The following is a 17,571-nucleotide window of genomic DNA, read 5'->3' as shown; positions in this document are numbered from 1 at the left end:
GTCCCCTGGAGTACGTCTGAGCAGCCTGGTGAGGTGGGGAGGAGGATACTTTTTCCAAAGTGCTTATCAAGTTGATAAGGTGGAATATCACAGAAAAAGAATGACACACTTACCCCCTAGTAACATTTCCTGAAGCAAACTGTCAATTTTAACCATTCCAAACAGTTTGACCAACTGTATTTGCTCAATCATTTGCCAAGTGATGCTCTGAAGGGTAGGCAATAGAAGCAGAAGTTCTCCAAACCTCCCCCTGGAGTCATACTGACGGTCATTAATGTAATCCTCTAAACTGATTTGGACTTGGAACCGCATGTTCTTAATCTTTAATGGGTCACTCAATCCCTTTGCATCTTGAAAAAATGAAAAAATACTTCAAGTCAAAGCATATTCTTTTAGTGAAAAATTCTTTGTGCAAATATGTTGACTGTTAATGAATGTTACATCACCAAAGGTGAATTTCAGTGTATTCATACAGTAAATCTGAAAGACTTTTTGGAAAATGTACCTGGATCAAAAAACACAATTGCTTTCAAGCAAGCATACTCATTGTCATCTATTTGAATTTCCTGGAATGGTCGGACTAGTTCATCTAGAATCCGGTTTGCCACTCGGCTGATCTCGACTTCAGAACTGTTACGATGGATGATGTAATCGTTACCTTGAGGAGAAAAAAATACCAGAATATGGACTGATGTTACACAAAGATTTAAATTTACAGACCCAGGTGAACCAAACCATTTTTAATGTTGCAAGTCAGATTTTTTTGAATTTCCCATACAGTAACATTCCCTCCTGCAAAACTAAGTTTCTTTACAAGGAAAGCATATGTGCAAAACAAAGTCCTGATCCTGTAGGTACATATAAGTATTCCCATATGCGTAGTTATGATTAGTGTGTCTGCAGGTTCGAGGTCTATTTGTGTGCACAAACTGGGGAGTTATCCAATTAGCCATCCAACTATATAGTTTTGGCCCACAAGTCCATTTTGACACAGGCATTTAATCTTAGGAAAATTCAGTGTTCTATTTTAGAGGCTAGAAAGAGGCCACTTTGAAAACGTGGTCTTCATAATTATTTAAATTCACTGTAAAAAATATAAGTTCCCACTTCTAATTTATTTGGTTTAGAATTCTAAACCTTTCTAAGAGAACGAGAGGAACAACATGTAACTTCCTAACAGACTGCTACTATTTATGGTAGCATAATCGTATGTACTTTATTATATATATCTACTACCGTAAATCCTGGGAATCCCAGTCATGGACCAGAGACAGAAAACCAGCCCACACCGGCAATCCACCTTACTTTAACTTCTGGCCAAAAGTTATCTGTATACTAAAATGACCTGTGAGAATAACATATAAGGGCAAAAGTTTTGTCAAGAACAAAAGCTGATAATAATTTCCCACTAGGTCAATGAATTATCAGCTAAACAGAATTCTTTCTCAGAGAGCTAGAGTAGCTGGGGTACTAGTAAATTGGAATAGCTAGTAAATTGGTCCTAAATTGGTCCTTTCTGTGGCATATACTTACCTTCGTCATGCTAACCACCATTTTCATTTACACCAGTTCTGCTCATTACCTAAGTGTCCCAAGAATACAGCAAATATTTATATCTTTAGTAATTTAATGGGTACGATGAGTCAGTTTTACACTTAACTAGGCAGTTTATTTCAGTAAAGCTGCACTCAGGAACAAAATTGGATCAGGAACAGGAAGGAGCCTCTAATGTGAGTAGCATCTCTAGAGCAAGTGCTCTCCATTCTCTGGATGCTAGGGTTGGTTCAATAATACTCAGAATGAGTCATATTGGGCCACAAATAGCCAGACCCCAAGAGTGGGCATAGCAGGCAGGGGAAAGTCCCCTGCACATGATGTTTATAAAGAAAGGCTGATGGACTGCCCCTATACCTTACACACTTTATACCCCTGGCTTGCATTAGGTGCTTCTGTCCAGGGACACCTAGACAGTTCCTTGAAAGAAGGCCAAAGTACTGGCACAGATGGAGCCCGCTGGTGGGTTGTGACATGGGTCAATGTTGCCACACAGGGTACCAAAGTATGTATATCCGTTTGGCAAGGACTTCGTATGTGGGTTTAGATTTATGGTATCAGTAGAACTGCAGCCATTTTAAGTTGCAAGGGACTGTACATCTGCTTTTGCTGAAACTGGCATGTGACAATATAGTAGGCATACCATAAGTACAGTGTTTAGGTATGCCATCAGTGCAGTGTTTAAAGTCAGCAGAGTGCATTGCACTCATTCTGCTGTGGCAACTGTCCCAGTTAAATGAGGACACTGTTTATCAGGATGTTGATTATATGGTTGTTAGTGAACTATAACATGGTAATTATTAATTAAAACAAAATAAATGTTTACCTAAAAGTAAAATGTCCTTGTACACCATCGACCGTTTTGCTGCTCCAAGCAAGAGGTGTTCCCCAGCATGCGCTCTTAGCAGGGCAACCTTAAAAAGAGGAACCCCCATAAAATAACAACATGGATTATAACATCTAGATAAATATGTGATTATCTGTAGTGGGCAAGATGAATCAGAGTGCTGTTGCTTGCAATTATACCACTCAGACTACTACAAGTAATTTTTAAGGTACCTGGTTCATTTTATATCAACACCTTACTATTTCAATGTAGTTGAGTTAAACTGTGTAACTTTGTCACTGTTATCACTTAGCAATACGTACAAACTGAATTTTGAACACAATATGATTTTGCAAATAGTTTATCATTGTATACATTTATGTGCACTTCATAGTTTCCACTTCCTTTTACATAAAGCTTGTTCTTGGATTTTAAGTCAACATGGAAGGAACCAGTGGCAGGAAGGCTATCATAACTTATTATCATGAATTTTGCAATATCCAGTATTTTGTTCAGCCTGATCCAGTAAAACACAAAGATATTTGAGATGGCTCTTTCCCCCTCAAAGCCAGCCTTCTGAACATGGTTGTTTTTATTTTTTTTTTGGGGGGGGGGGGGGGGGAGAGCTTAGAACAATTTTCCTAGTGCCATACCAGGCCCACCTATCAGCTTTCAGAAGACAGTGCATTACTAGGTAATTCAACCAATTTTGCTAAAAATACCTCTCTTCTAATAACTGAAATAAAAGAAAAAACACCATGCTCAAAACTGAAAATAAAATAACAGAGAAGTACTCCATTTTGCTGTCAAACAGGCCAGTTTCACTATGAAATACAGACAATGATATCCTTGCAAAATATATAGAACAAGATCTCTTTATGATAGTCAATAAAGAAGAAACCTGATGCATACCAGGAAAGCAGTTAAACAATTTATTCACTAGTTTATCATTTTACATTTTTATTTACATTCCATTGTTTATAATGCCCTCTTAGAAGCTTGGCAATTAAATCTATTTTCTTGGGGGGGTTGTTTGTTTCCATTGTGCAAACATGAATTTTTCTCTTGTGATTTTTATGCTGGGATTTTCAAAGCCAGCTAAGGGAACTGAGCAACTAAATTAGAAAGCTTTCAGAATCTCAGCCTTAACAGAGCTAACACATTTTTTTGTTTACCTTGTTGTTCGTAAACCAGGTTGACTTTGAGGTCAGGAAGAAAGTGTACAAAACAAGGAAGTTTATTTGATAAGTAAATGCTAGTTGCCAATTAGCAAAAGGTTATCATACAAAAGTAGTAACCATTAGTTTTAACTTCTCAGTAACAAAGTATCAGGTTTTCCTTGGAGTTTGAGCAATATTTCTCACTTTATATTCTAAGTACTGTAGGTCAAATTTTCAGCATACAATTATTGGCTAGTGACCCTCTAAAGTGCACTTATACTCTGAAAAGCGTAAAGTTGGTATGTTCTTAGTCAGCAGGTCTGTTCTTTTTCCTGTTCCATCATATCAGCTTAAGTGATGAAAGCAAGTTTTATTGCTTCTTACATCTGTGGCCCCTAGAGTGCCAACACAACTAAAGACTGATTTGATTCCATTCTTCCTTCTATATCATCAACAGAATTGTTTGGTACATTTGTGCAAACCCAGTGTAAGCACAGGTGTCACTGAAGCAATAATCTGAAAGGGCATGCAGCAGCTTTACTACTGGAAAGATGCAGGAGGAGGAATGTCCCCAGCTTCACTCTCAGATATAAGGCTGGGTTTGCAGTGCTGAGAGAACCCCCTCATGTCTTTTTACTACAAACAGAGAATGTTTGACACTGAGGAGACAGTAAAGAGGAATTCCACAATGACATTTTTATAGGGTCACTTTCAGAGTAGAACTACAGTTTAAAAGACGAAAATCAGGGCATTCTTAGCAGTTAACCTCCCAACCAGCTGCTTGATGACAGTAATGTCCAGGGACATGCACAAGGGGGGGCAAGCACTGATAATCAGAGGGGGCACAGAACTCCTCTGGCCCCAGGGCTGGGACCAGGAGAGTGAGCTCCTCTGGCCCTGGGGCCGAGGCAGGAGCTGACAGCTCCTCCAGCCCTGGAGCCATGGCGGGGAGAAAGCCCTGGGGGTGCAGAGGAGAGAGCAAGCTTCTCCAGCCCTAGGGCCACAGCGGGAGCAGACAGCTCCTCCGGCCTCAGAGCTGTGGCAGCAAGAGAGCACTCCTCTGGCCCTGGGGCTGGAGAAGCTCCCTCTCCCCACCTCAGCCCCAGGGCCGGAGGATTTCTGTGACCCCATTGCAGCCAAGTACTTGTTGATACATTTATGCAGATGGCTCCAAGGCGCACCAATTTTTGTTGAAATGGTGAGCATACTGCTGTTTATATCTGTGCATATGATATAAATGCATGTGTTGATATTAATCTGTATAATGTGTGTGTTTAATATGCCCCTCCAAAAGTGGTCAAATTTAAATTCCTACATACGCCCCGGTAATGTCCATTACAACATGAAGACCTGGGGTTTGAATTCACTTTAGACATCTACTCAAAGCTAACAGATATCTGACATGGCACCAAGATGATATTTTGTCCCTAAAGAGAACTCAAGCACCGTTTACATGTCAATTTAGAATAAAATTTACATAAGCACATTATAAATACAATTTTGGATATTTTATTATATTATATTCAACAGCAAATTATTTTCTATGGTTTGGCATCAATATAGGTTTGACTTCTTCTCAAGACTGTAATACTTATATTTCTTGCAAGGATAAGGAAACTTAATTAAATAAATGTTCAAATTAAATAACAAGCCACCTCAGTCTTCACAAACAGTTGCAGCTGAACATGAACCAACTGTTCTGAAAGATTAGATGGTTTTTTTAAACTATTATTAATTTTGGCATGCCTTTAAAGTTTCAGGTTCCAACAGTTGCAAAATATTGTTTCTGAAATTTTCAGTTTGTGGATCTGCACCCTTTTTTCCAACACATGAAGCACCCTTCAACCTCTACTATCTCTTTGTGTCATGTCTCAAGATCTGCTTCAAAGCAGAGCTCTAGCATACAGGGCAGACAATGAATTGTTACACAATATTTCTACATGACTGTAACAGGAGAATAATCATTATTCTCCAGTTCATTTGCTTTGTACCTGATCGTCCAATGGTAGTTCACAGAAGGCTGGAATATATTTAGCCCACTCTACAAGGACCAACAGCTGTTGCTTCATAGATTCACAGACATCGCTAATACTGGCAATTTTCTTTACATTTATGTCAGTACTAGCACCAGGACTCGAGACAGGGATCTAGCCATGTTAAGCAAAAACAAAAAACAAAACCAAAAAATACACCATGTTAGTATTCCATATTTGTTACTGTTTCCACTGGCTAGAAGTATATTTAAGCAAAACACACGGAAGCCAGCATGCACATTATTGCCAAAGTCCCTGACAATATAAGGACAACCAATATGCATGTAAATGATCATTTTTGTCCCTCATTGTTACTTGTATGGTGTACTTTACCACGATAGTGGGATGCTTATTGTTATATTTTTACAAGATCTTCTCATTCCAAGAGATGACTATTATTTGTAACATTTTAAATTTTTGTTTTGTTTTTTTTCCTTTAAAATGGATGACATTTACCTCACTTTAGAAAGAAAGGGCTGGGAAGGGAATGTAATAAAGTTCTAGGCACACAAAGATAAAAGGGAAATATGTATTTTCAGTGAAAAGATAAGTATCATTAACTCTAGAAGATGAAATACGCTTTTTAAATGCCTAAAGCAGAAAGATTTGTAACGATGAGAACCAGTATGGATAGAAGCTGGGGATGTTTCAGAAAATGTACTAATAGGAGTGTATATAAGACCACCTGCAGTGCACAGTGTTCTGTAAAACACAGAGAGAGGAATCTTTCTGGGCTTGGTGCTGGAAAGCTTTTGTATGATCGCTGAGCCAAATCGTGAAATCCTTAATGACTTTCTAAGGAAAGGAACAATACTAAACTTGCTATTAAGCAATACAGGCAAGATGGCTGAAGACAAAAGTAGGGCTGAAACTAGAAAAAATATCTCACTTAGACCTATGGCATCCATTATCTGACTCCTCCAAAATTTCCAGCAACTGTAAATCAATAAAAAAGGAAAGAATGCTGAAAAATAAACATCCATCTTTTATTACATTTTTTAAAATGAATTCCGTCAAGCCTATAGATAACCAACATAATATCAGCTCCCAGTCCAATGCTGTAGCCCAGAGGGTGAATACAATTCTTGTATGCATCATCTGGGGAATATCAATTAGGAGTAGGAAGGTAACCTCTGCATATGGCCTTAGTGAGACCAATGCTGGAATACTGAATCTAGTTCTGGTGTCCTAACTTCAAAAAGAATGTTGAAAAATTGGAAAAGGTTCAGAAAAGAACCACAAGTAGGTTGCAAAGTCTGTAAAACATGCTTTATAGTGAGAGATTTAAGAAGCTCAATCTATTTAGTTTGTCCAAGAGAAGGTTAAGAAGTGTTTTGATAATGCTCTACAAACGGGTAAATGGGAAAGAAACTTCCAGCGAAGATGGTTCTTTAATCTAGCAGAAAAAGGCATTAGCAAGACCCAATGGTTGGATGCTGAAGCTAGACTAGAAATTCAGACTAGAAATAAGCTGCAAATTTTTAAGTGAGGATAATTAACAGTCAAAATTATTTATTTAGGGACATAGTACATTCTCCATCACTCTAGGTCTTTAAATCAAGACTGGATGTCTGTCTAAATGATATGCTATAGCTCAAAGAAAAGTTATGCGCTTGCTACAAAAATTACTGGGTCACGTTCTAAGACCTGTGTTATGTTGGAGGTCAGATCAGATGATCACAATGGTTCCTTATGGCCTTAAAATATATGAATCTTTGCACTCCCAGAGGTGTCACAGCTCCTGGCCATGCTACCATGACCTTTCCTCTCTCCATTGTCCATTGTCCCAACCTCCTTCTCTTTTAGCATACAGCATGGAGGGGTAAGTAGGGTAAATCATGCTGACAGGGTGAGCATTATCTTGTGGTACTGTATCCCTGATGGTTTGAGGGAAGGCAAATGCTACTCAGTCTCACTCCTACCTGGACCTTCAACAATGGTGTAACTTTAACCCTGCAGATTTGGGGCAGAGGAGCTCTTATGGGATTGGGGCAAAGGAGACATGCTCTTCTCTGCTCCTCCTGGAACCATTTACTGCATAAGTAATGGAATCATTAAAGTTAAAATGAGAAGGATTAAAACATCTTTGTGCCTTCCTCATTGCTTCTTACATGTGTAAACTCTCCCTGAACTAACCTGTTACCCTACCCTCTTCTCCTTTAAATCTCTCACTGAAGCCCATACTAAATTTGCCACATGTTTGACTGAGGGTCACATGAGGTTATCTGGCACTTTATTCTCACACCTTATGTGTGTCACTTTTTAGCTCTTTGGGGCAGGACTGTGTCTTCAGATGTGCTTAGCACATTGTGGAGCTGATGCTCTTAGAGACCTCTAGATGCTATGGAAATATAGATATCAAATAATCAAAATACAATATTTAATCTTTAGAGGGGAAAATTCTAGATGGGGAATATATGCTGAAGACAATCATCTCCCAGTTTTGTGGGAGAAAAGCATAAAAAATTGATATTTAGCAGGAGCCCATTTAAGAAAACACTTTTATTCATGAACTGTATGTACCACTTGTCAATGATTAAAGGACTATAAAAACACATATGTGTATATACTATAAACAAGTTCAAAGAATTACTAAGGAAAACAGCTTATTCTTAGATTTTAAGATCAGAAGAGGCCATTATGATCACCTACTCTGATCTCTTGCTCAACACAGGCCAGAAGATTTCACCCAGTAACTTCTGCATCAAGCTCTTAATATACTGGTAGTTGAGATGCCTAGGATGACAGCTAAAAGTTAGAGCCCAAACAGAAAGTTAACCATTAATTAGGTTGATATAATTAGAAGTCTGTCACAAATAGAGATGGGCATGAGGCTGCAAAATTTGGACCCAAACTTTCCAAAGTGAAGGGTATTTGGATTTAGGGCTTCTGTTCAGAACATTATGGAGAAAGGAACAGCCATGAGGTATGGGTTAGATGAAGTGAGAACTTTTCCCTGAGTTTGGGGTTGTTAACATAGTTGCTTGAGGCCTGTATGTAATTATTCAGTTCAGCATTTACCAAAGAAGGAGAAGGCATTATCCTTAAATATTTATCTTTGTTTACTTGTTTGTCTGCCTATGTATTTTTAAGGTGTCCATCACCATGGCTTCTGAGCATGAGCCCGAGGTGAAATATTAGTTTATTTGTTTGTAAACATGAGTTTGAAATATGAATTAATTTGTACAATAAGAAAACAACAAATCACCAGGCCTGGCTAAAAGTTACTTAAAATCTAACATTCTAAAAAATAATAGGGGAAATGCAAATACCTTTGAAGAGGCTTTTTCATTGACTACTAGAGTCAGGTGTAGTACCAAAGTACCAAGTAGCCCATTCGTACCAGCCTAGTAGTATTAAGTGGCTAATTTAATTCTTTCATTTAATAAGGAACAAAGAAGGATCCAAGAAATTTTACAGCTTATGGGTATTTCTTAGAGACAGTTCCATCATACGCAAGCTGCTGACAAAGGACAAGATTACAAAACTTTTGGGGATGTATCATTCAGTATAAAACAGTCAGCATGAAATCATGAAGTAAAGATGGCAGCAGTTGCCCTCCGAGTAAGTTACTAAGAGGTAAGGGAGTGTGAAATCAATTATTATGATTCATTTGAATTACAGGAAACCAGTGAATACTGTTCTACTCAACAATTAATTGGATAAAAAAGAAACCAGAGGAAAATGTAGTTCAAACCAGACAGAGTTCAAAAGCACAATGTGAATAGGTTCAGCATTTGGATCCCTTTTGTTAACCTTATTAGGGTTTATAAAATCCAAACATTAAAGCTGTGATTTTCAAAGGAGCCTAACTAAGGGAGTTAGGCACCCATTGGCATTTATTGGATGTCAGACATTTATCTCTGTTAAGCTCCATTGAAAATCCAGCCTCAAGGACCAGACAGATGCCACTAACTGCTTGAGACAGTACTTAATTTGAAAGTAAGGGGATCATAAAGCAATATTAAGGAAGAAAACTGGGACATATTGTAACTAACACAAGATGAATTTTCTTAAGTGACCTTCTTTACTGGCTTCACCATCAGAAATAGATGTATGTTCTTTATTATTGATTCTTACATTAGGAAGAAGCAGCTGGATTGCATTTTTGGAAGCAGATAGAACATTGGTCTCAATAATTATGCTTTATATAATGAGAAATAGGAAATATTTAACTATGAAAAAAATCTAAAAGGGTGTTAAATAACTTCATGGTGGATCACTGTACCTGCCGAGAAAGAGCCTCAGCTTGTGACAAAGTGTTAATAGAGGGAATGTTGCTGCCATCAAATGTGCTCCTTCTTGTGCTTATCCTGTCCCGTTCATTTTGCACAGCTAGAAAAGAATAATCATGTCATTTATTTGCTTGTAGGCAGTGTGTTTGAACATAATTTCAGAGGGCTGTTATAGAACTATATGAATCACAAGGTCTGACATCCAAAGATGACCTTGAAGTTTCAGCTCTGAGAGAGTCATGAGAAAGAGTGACAAGAAATCTTGTACATTTCTTATTCATGTAATATTGTTTGTCACTAAAAATTATTCATTTCTAATTATTGTTAGACACGGCATTTTTATGATTGGCTTTATTACAGTAGATTTGCATACTCAACTCAACAATACTCTGTAACTTGATTGGCTGGCCTCTCCTCCATCCTTAATTAACGAAGCCTAATGATATATTTCAGAGTAGCAGCCATGTTAGTCTGTATCCACAAAAAGAAGAACAGGAGTACTTGTGGCACCTTAGAGACTAACAAATTTATTAGAGCATAAGCTTTCGTGGACTACGAAGAAGTGGGCTGTAGTCCATGAAAGCTTATGCTCTAATAAATTTGTTAGTCTCTAAGGTGCCACAAGTACTCCTGTTCTTCCTAATGATATAGAAATCCCAGTCCTATTGAGTTAGGTCAAGGGTTTACAGAGCAATCACTGACAGAATGTCTGAGTCATAGAAATTCTGATACCTCTGCTCATGCTTTCCTGTGAGAAACACTGCAACAAGAGTGAATAATGAACTTAATCCATTAGTAAGGTAATTTTGAGCCTGTAATATTGGGCTCCTCCTTAGGGACGTTCAATTCCTGCCAGTTTATAGAACATTAACTAAGCAAAAATATTCCAAGCAGGTGGGTTGTGTCTCATGAGGCCTAGGAAAGGTGTATAAAAGGCTTTGGATAAGGAACCTTAATGAGCACAGACAGGGCTTATTAAGTAACAAGGCTTACTTTTTAATTCAGGAAAGAAGAGGATAAATAAAACTATCAATCAGATTTCTCAAAATTTCAATTGTATCCAAGGTTAGGCCAAGGAGAGAACAAGCATTGTGCTGATCAACATCCTTCTTTATTGCACTAGGAATCTCATCATCTTTTAAGAGTAGCAGTTTTATTTTCAATCATGTGTTTGTTATTTTGAGGGGGGGAAATCTGCATTACATTGGTTCAGTTGCAGCATGAAAGGCTTCAGTAAAATATTCTCTCTCTACACTGCACAATATCCTGTAGTTTCTATGATGAATGAACACACTTTATTCCAGAGGTACACTAGCTTTTTTGCCAAGGACATTTACTGATGGGCCTCATATCAAGTCATAATAAGAAATGTCTTGCAGTGATAAACATTAAGTGTTAAATGTTCATGTAGAGATGAAACAAGAAATAGGATTTTTTTTTTAAATTGGAGGAACACAATGCCTATTCACTTAGTATTTCAAAAAGTAGGGTACTAAATACAAAATTAATTAAAATAATGTCAACATCACATGGGACCAGAAGAAGCAAGACACTGATGGTCAAATACTAAAATTAGATGTTAGCATGCCACCTGCTGGCTGAGCATAGCACTGCCAGTACTCCCTGCCCCAGTTTCCTTCCCCAAGATGGGTCTCCTCCGCATCCCCACAAGTCTGGGTTGGAGGTGTGGCTTACCTCTCCACCCAAGTCACAAATAAATATAACCCTTCAATGGTAGCAAAAGTCCAAACTAAAAAGTCCTAAACAAACCAAAATGGTTTCTCTGCCTTCCAGGGCTTCGCTTCAGCCTGCCCTTTGGGCCCTGTTTTCAGCCCCTTTCTAAGCTACCTTTGAATCTTTACCCACTCTACTATAGAGCACTTGCCAGCCCCCAAGGCTGGTTCCCCTGCAGTACCCAGCCTCCTGCAGACGCTGGCTCAGGGCCTTCCACAAGAGCCTTCCCACTCCCTGTGGTTCTAACACCCTGACAGATCTCTCTCAGTCCTTTTATAAGGCCCAGGTGTTCATTAAGGTATCACCTGGCTGTCCAGTTCTGCCCCCTCAGGCTGGGAAGCAGCAAATTAATTATAGCACAAGTATGACTGGCCCCATCTCCTCTTACAAGGGCCAGTCACTGGGTGACAGGGCCACTTGCAGAATCAAAGGGAAATACCTTTGTATTGCATACGTACAGGATTCAATGGATTGGATTCACCAGTCCAATAGAGCTTCTTTGCTTACTTAGGCTAAAGCATCCTTAAGCAGACTAGAGATTCCAAGCAGAAAATTCCCTCTGTAAGGGAAATCTCTGCTCTGCTCAATCCTCCCATGATGTGTTGGACCATATACCACCAGCACACACAGTGTTATTTAGAATAAGATCCCTCCAGTTCTGATTTATGCTGCGGCCAGGAGCGGTGCCAGGGTTTTTGGCGCTCTAGGCGGGGGTCCTTCCACGCTTCCGGTCTTCGGGGCACTTCGGCGGCGGGTCCCGGAGCGAGTGAAGGACCCGCCACAGAATTGCCGCAGAAGACCTGGAGCGTGGAAGGACCCCCGCCACTGAATTGCCGCCGAGGGCGGCAAAATGCCGCCCCCCCAGATCTTGGCGCCCTAGGCGACCGCCTGGCTGTGGCTGGACAGCTCTGAATCAGCATAGCTCAGATGTAGTGGAGAAGCAGGACCAATATGTTTTATAGGAAAAACGGTGTAAAATCAGTGAAAAAAAAGTTATGCACATTTTTTAATCTATTCATTTTATAAGGTTTGAGTGTCCTTGAAATTCTGCCTTTTGCAAAATGTTGAGGGCCACACAGATAATTCAACATTTTTCTTACAAGGATCCCACAGTGAATTCCAAGCACTACTGATTTTAATGGTCTGAATGCTAGAGGCCAAGTTCTGCACCATTATACCAATGTAAATGCAAAGCAACTCCACAGACTTAATGGAGTTATTTTAGATTCATGACTGTAAATAAGAGCAGAATTTCACCATGTGACTGCAAGAAGAAAATACATTTAATCCTCTCTCCTACAAAATTTTTTGCCATTAGCAAAGCCAAAAACATATAACACCACACAATAAACCACTCTTACCCTAATAAGGTACTTGCAGAAGCACACTGTAAACCCACTTCACTACAGTAAAGTTACAGAGTCGTGCTGTAAACTGGCCTTATGATGGATAAAAAAAACATGCCAAAACAGGTTGTAAAACAGTTTCACCACAATAAACATCAGTATAGTAATGTGGGAACCACAAAAGGCTCCATTTTTATTTTATTTGAACATACATGGGATCCCAACCAAGCCATGTACTCTTCTGTCCCTACACAATGATCCCTTCCCTACCAGGATCTGAGACTTTTTTTCTTGCTAGTGTTGTCTTCTTGCAGTTGTCGGCTACCCTCACTTTAATACAAGGACCGTTCACCTCTCCAGCTTGGAAACTGCCACATAGGGTCACTGTACCCCATCAGTTCCTGGATGGTCTGTAAGGGACAATCCCACACTGCCACTACAGAGGAGAATAGCACTGAATTACTCGCTGCTGCTGCCCCCAGAACGTTATTATCTGACTGACTCAGTAAAAGCACAGAAACTGCAGCCACCCCATCTGAGAAAGTGAGTCACAAAGAGCTTCTGTCAATCCCCTTGACCACATGGGGTAGACTCAGAGCACATAATCAGTACCACCTGACTTGCATGAGCAATAACAAGCAACCAACTTTGAAATGTGAAAATCTGGGCAGCAACATTTTTTTGCAGTCAGTAAATTGCTTGAATTTCACTAACATTTCACAAACTTAAACAGGTCTATTTTGAAAAAAATGTTCTCATAGTTTAGCCATCTGTTAGAGCATATTTGGCATCTTAGGTGAACAGATATCATGAACTTTTAATTTATATAATTTTATCTCATTGAATAAGCAAAGTGTGTCTTTAATAATTGCAAAAATGTGTTGTCACCTTAAAGACCTCAAAACCAGAGAACTTCACACATACACACACACTTTTTTTCTGATTTATGCACCTCCAACATTTTAACTAAATTAAAGAGTTAGCAGATTGACATTGAAAATTATTACTAGAGGCAGTCACCAACCAAAACCCTGGACACAAATTTCATATCTTTATAACGAATAGAACCAAAACTCCAAATCTGAACATTCCTGAATTTATGGATTCCAAACTCAGGTCTGATTTCAGATTTTCACAACGTTTGAAGTGTTGGGACTTGAAGCTAGGATTCACATACTACAAAAATAAATTTAAGCTGCAAACTCCGTTCTGACTCTGTTAATTTGTTAGAGGCACAAAATACTATAACTTCAAAATTTACTAACTTAAAAAATTAAATGAAGTATATAATAGTAAAATCACTCTTTCTTTGTGAAGGCACTAGAGTTATCTATTCACTGAGTTATTCTAATGTGATATTCTTTTAGTTTTATACTAAGTTTTAACACTCATTTAGATTAAGTGTTTATTTCTCTTTGTACGTCAAGTAATAAAGCAATCTATTACCTTCTTTTTTCATTCCTGCTCGAAAACACTTTTTTAAACGACAGTATCTGCATTGATTCCTCTTGTCCTTGTCAACAACACATTGTCGGTTGAATCTATCAGATACAAGAAAGGGTAAATATATTAGAGCATTAATAAAGCACAGTCCTTATTAGCAAGAGGGACAACAATTAATGTGGGCTGTCAAAAACTTTTTCCAACTATCAGCCTTCACCCATCTTTTTCTTTAATTCAGCCTTGAAAAATGTTTTCCACCTGTACATCTGGCAAGAATAATTTCTTATAATGGGCAAGATGCCATTAGTTTTTTCATCATCACAGCAAATATTTTGTATGAATAATAGTATTTAATAGTCAATATTTGGTTTAAATTTTAAAAAACATAATTTATGCCAGAAGCCTTAGGACACAAGACGTTGATAAAAAGGGCTTTAAACAAATGATAGCACGAGTAGGAGAAATCTCTGTATTCTGGAGAGGGGTTCTAGGCAGCCTTGTTGAGAATAGAGAAAGAAAGAAATGAGTGCCAGAGGGCAGTCAATAGTAAAGATCTGGCAGCCCTTTAAAAAGAACAGTGGGGAACTACGATTAAAACAATGAGGGGCCTGGAAGCAAATGTTTCTTTGAGTCTGATGGTCCTCAGGACAGGACAAAATAATTTTGGAAAGCAATATTTGTAGAACAAGAACCAAGCCGCTGGCATTGCAAATGAAAACAGAAATTTTTGGTCCCAGAATTTCAAAACTTCAAGATTGCTGGAAGGTGTAGTTCAACTAAGTACTGGGCACACAACCATCCAAGTGGAGGTCAGGGGATGTCTCCCTAGTAGTCTATATACATTTTGGCACACCACAAAGGAAAGGTACGGTGTGATTAGAAGAACAGTAGAACACCATTTCCAGCAATACAGAGCTCCTTACAGATAAGTTATCTCTTAAGCACTCTTTAGAAACTGTCTGTCATCAGAGAAAAACAAATGTTTAGTGAGAAATCTCCAAAATGTTGCTTATCACAAACACAGCAAAAAAAAATTTTTTTTAGGAAATTCTCTATATGTTCACATACAAAAAATGGCGAGCCAGTTCCTTAGCTGGTATAAATTAGTCTAGCACTAATGACGTTGATAGATCTATCCCAATGTAATCCATCTAAGCATCTGTCCTGGTGTATTTCACCTGGTGCTGGTAACTGGAACAGTCAATACCAAAAAGTAATCGTGATAAAACTTGCCTCTAGTGGAGAATCAAGGTAGGTCATTCTAAAAGATACTATCTTAAAGGTGATTATCTAGATGCTTATTAAATACCTTGTAATATTTATTTTTATTGTTTTGCCTACAGATCATTTAAATGTAACCAAGAATTTCATAGCAATGAATATGATTTTCCTCATGAGAGACAGGTAAACATTAATTTTTAATGTATTATGTTTGAGGGGGGGGGTGTTGGGTGCAGACAATTCTTTTCAGTGATTTGTAGGAAAGTAATTTTTTCCAATTACATTAACAAACCAACAATCATACGTTTTGTCCACTGTATTGTTTATTCAGTTTGAAAAAGAAAGAAAATATTCACTGTATAAATTGCATCTGAAAGTGATATGCCACCGGCTTAATGAATTAAGTTTCCCAAGCTGAATATTTCAAATACCTGCAGGTATAGACATGACTCTTCCGTATGCTACGTCTAAAGAAGCCCTTGCACCCATCACAACTGGAGGCACCATAATGTTTGCCAGTTGCTCTGTCTCCACATATTGCACAAAGACCACTGACTCCATTGTCTGCAGTGTTCATGTTGAGTGGTTCTGCTGAAGAACTGTCTGATGAGGGACAAGAACAACATATGCAGTTATGGTTAAAACCTGAAACGAATACAACACCATGACTATTTACACTTACATGGAGATTTAACTGGCCTTTTCTCTTTTAATTAGCATTTACCATTTACTGATCATACAAAGACAGCATGTCTAATTACATCTGGTTGTTATTCTAATGAATCCTTTCAAACCCATCATGTCTGGTTATCAGAATTTATGATGCTTATAACAAGAAATGCTTTTTGTCCAAACTATTGCAGATTCAAAGAAGTGGTTTGAAAGTTAAAGTGTACAAGAAATACCTAACTTTCTATTTGTGTGTAACTATTTAAATATTCTTGCTAACAGAAATCATTAAGAGGGACATTGGTACAAAACAAAATTTTTTAGTCAACTGGTAAAACATCCATAAATTAATTCACATGACATTGCAATAGTTGGCTATCATCATTCCTTTCATGAAAAGAATCTCAGTTATTATTGGCACAGGTATTTTTAAAAAAGTTCTGAATTAAATTTCATGAAAAAAATATTGGAGAAGGTTGGCATAGTGTTATTTCCATACAGGAAGAGTTTCATGCAAGGTTGATGTAGACCAGTGGGTTTCAAACTTTTTTACTGACGACCCCTTTCACATTGCAAGCCTCTGAGTGTGACCCCCCCCCAATAAATTAAACACCTCCTTTAATATATTTAACACCATTATAAGTGCTGGAAGCAAGCGGAGTTTGGGGTGGAGGTTGACAGCTCGCGACCTGCCATGTAATGACCTCGTGACTCCGAGGGGTCCCGACCCCCAGTTTGAGAACCCCCGATGTAGACATTCTGTGTGCATCCAGGCATGTCACCTGAATTGGGGGGGGAGGGTAGCTCAGTGGTTCAAGCATTGGCCTGCTAAACCCAGGATTGTGAGTTCAATCGTGAGGGGGCCACTTAGGGATCAAAAGCAAAATCAGTACTTGGTCCTGCTAGTGAAGGCAGGGGGCTGGACTCAATGACCTTGCAGCCTCCCTTTCAGTTCTAAGAATGGACATATGGTTTTACCACATTTATTCTCTTTTTACTCACTATTTGGGAGAAGGTTTTTGTTCAGATGAATATTTGCAAAATTGCTATTCTTTGTATATGTGTGTAGTTATACAAAAAGAAGATTCTCCTGTCTACATTTTCAATCATTCAGTCAAGAAGAAGAAACATTGCTATGTGACTTCGACATTCAATCATATATCACAAATAGTTACAGAATAGTTTATGAACAACCCATAGGATAATTTTTTTAGCAAACTATTATTAATATTAATTATTTATATGATGGTAGCATCTACAGGCTTCAACTAAGACTGAAACCCCATTGTGCCAGATACTGCACATACATCTAGTAAAATATAGACCCTGTTCCAAAGAACTTACATTCTA

At 38.3% G+C, this 17,571-nt stretch overlaps 1 protein-coding gene across 4 annotated transcripts in view; it reads right to left on the bottom strand.

The window, feature by feature from the left end:
- The window catches only part of HNF4G (hepatocyte nuclear factor 4 gamma), a 75,073-nt gene that overhangs the window by 3,473 nt on the left and 54,029 nt on the right, over window positions 1–17,571 (bottom strand). For 3 of the 4 annotated variants that reach the window (XM_065585779.1, XM_024102801.3, XM_005306798.4), the window contains 7 exons: window positions 15,984–16,155; window positions 14,335–14,429; window positions 9,802–9,908; window positions 5,532–5,687; window positions 2,381–2,468; window positions 506–658; window positions 114–350 (listed from right to left, as the gene is read on the bottom strand). In XM_065585779.1, coding sequence (XP_065441851.1) covers window positions 114–350; window positions 506–658; window positions 2,381–2,468; window positions 5,532–5,687; window positions 9,802–9,908; window positions 14,335–14,429; window positions 15,984–16,155 — 1,008 coding nt within the window. Of the gene's footprint in view, window positions 1–113; window positions 351–505; window positions 659–2,380; window positions 2,469–5,531; window positions 5,688–9,801; window positions 9,909–14,334; window positions 14,430–15,983; window positions 16,156–16,276; window positions 16,300–17,571 lie in introns of those variants that run through there. The other variant, XM_024102802.3, reaches the window with a different exon arrangement.

Source organism: Chrysemys picta, chromosome 2, assembly GCF_011386835.1.
Source record: "Chrysemys picta bellii isolate R12L10 chromosome 2, ASM1138683v2, whole genome shotgun sequence".
Classification (NCBI taxonomy): Eukaryota; Metazoa; Chordata; order Testudines; family Emydidae; genus Chrysemys; species Chrysemys picta.
This window is presented reverse-complemented; position numbering and strand designations above follow the sequence as displayed.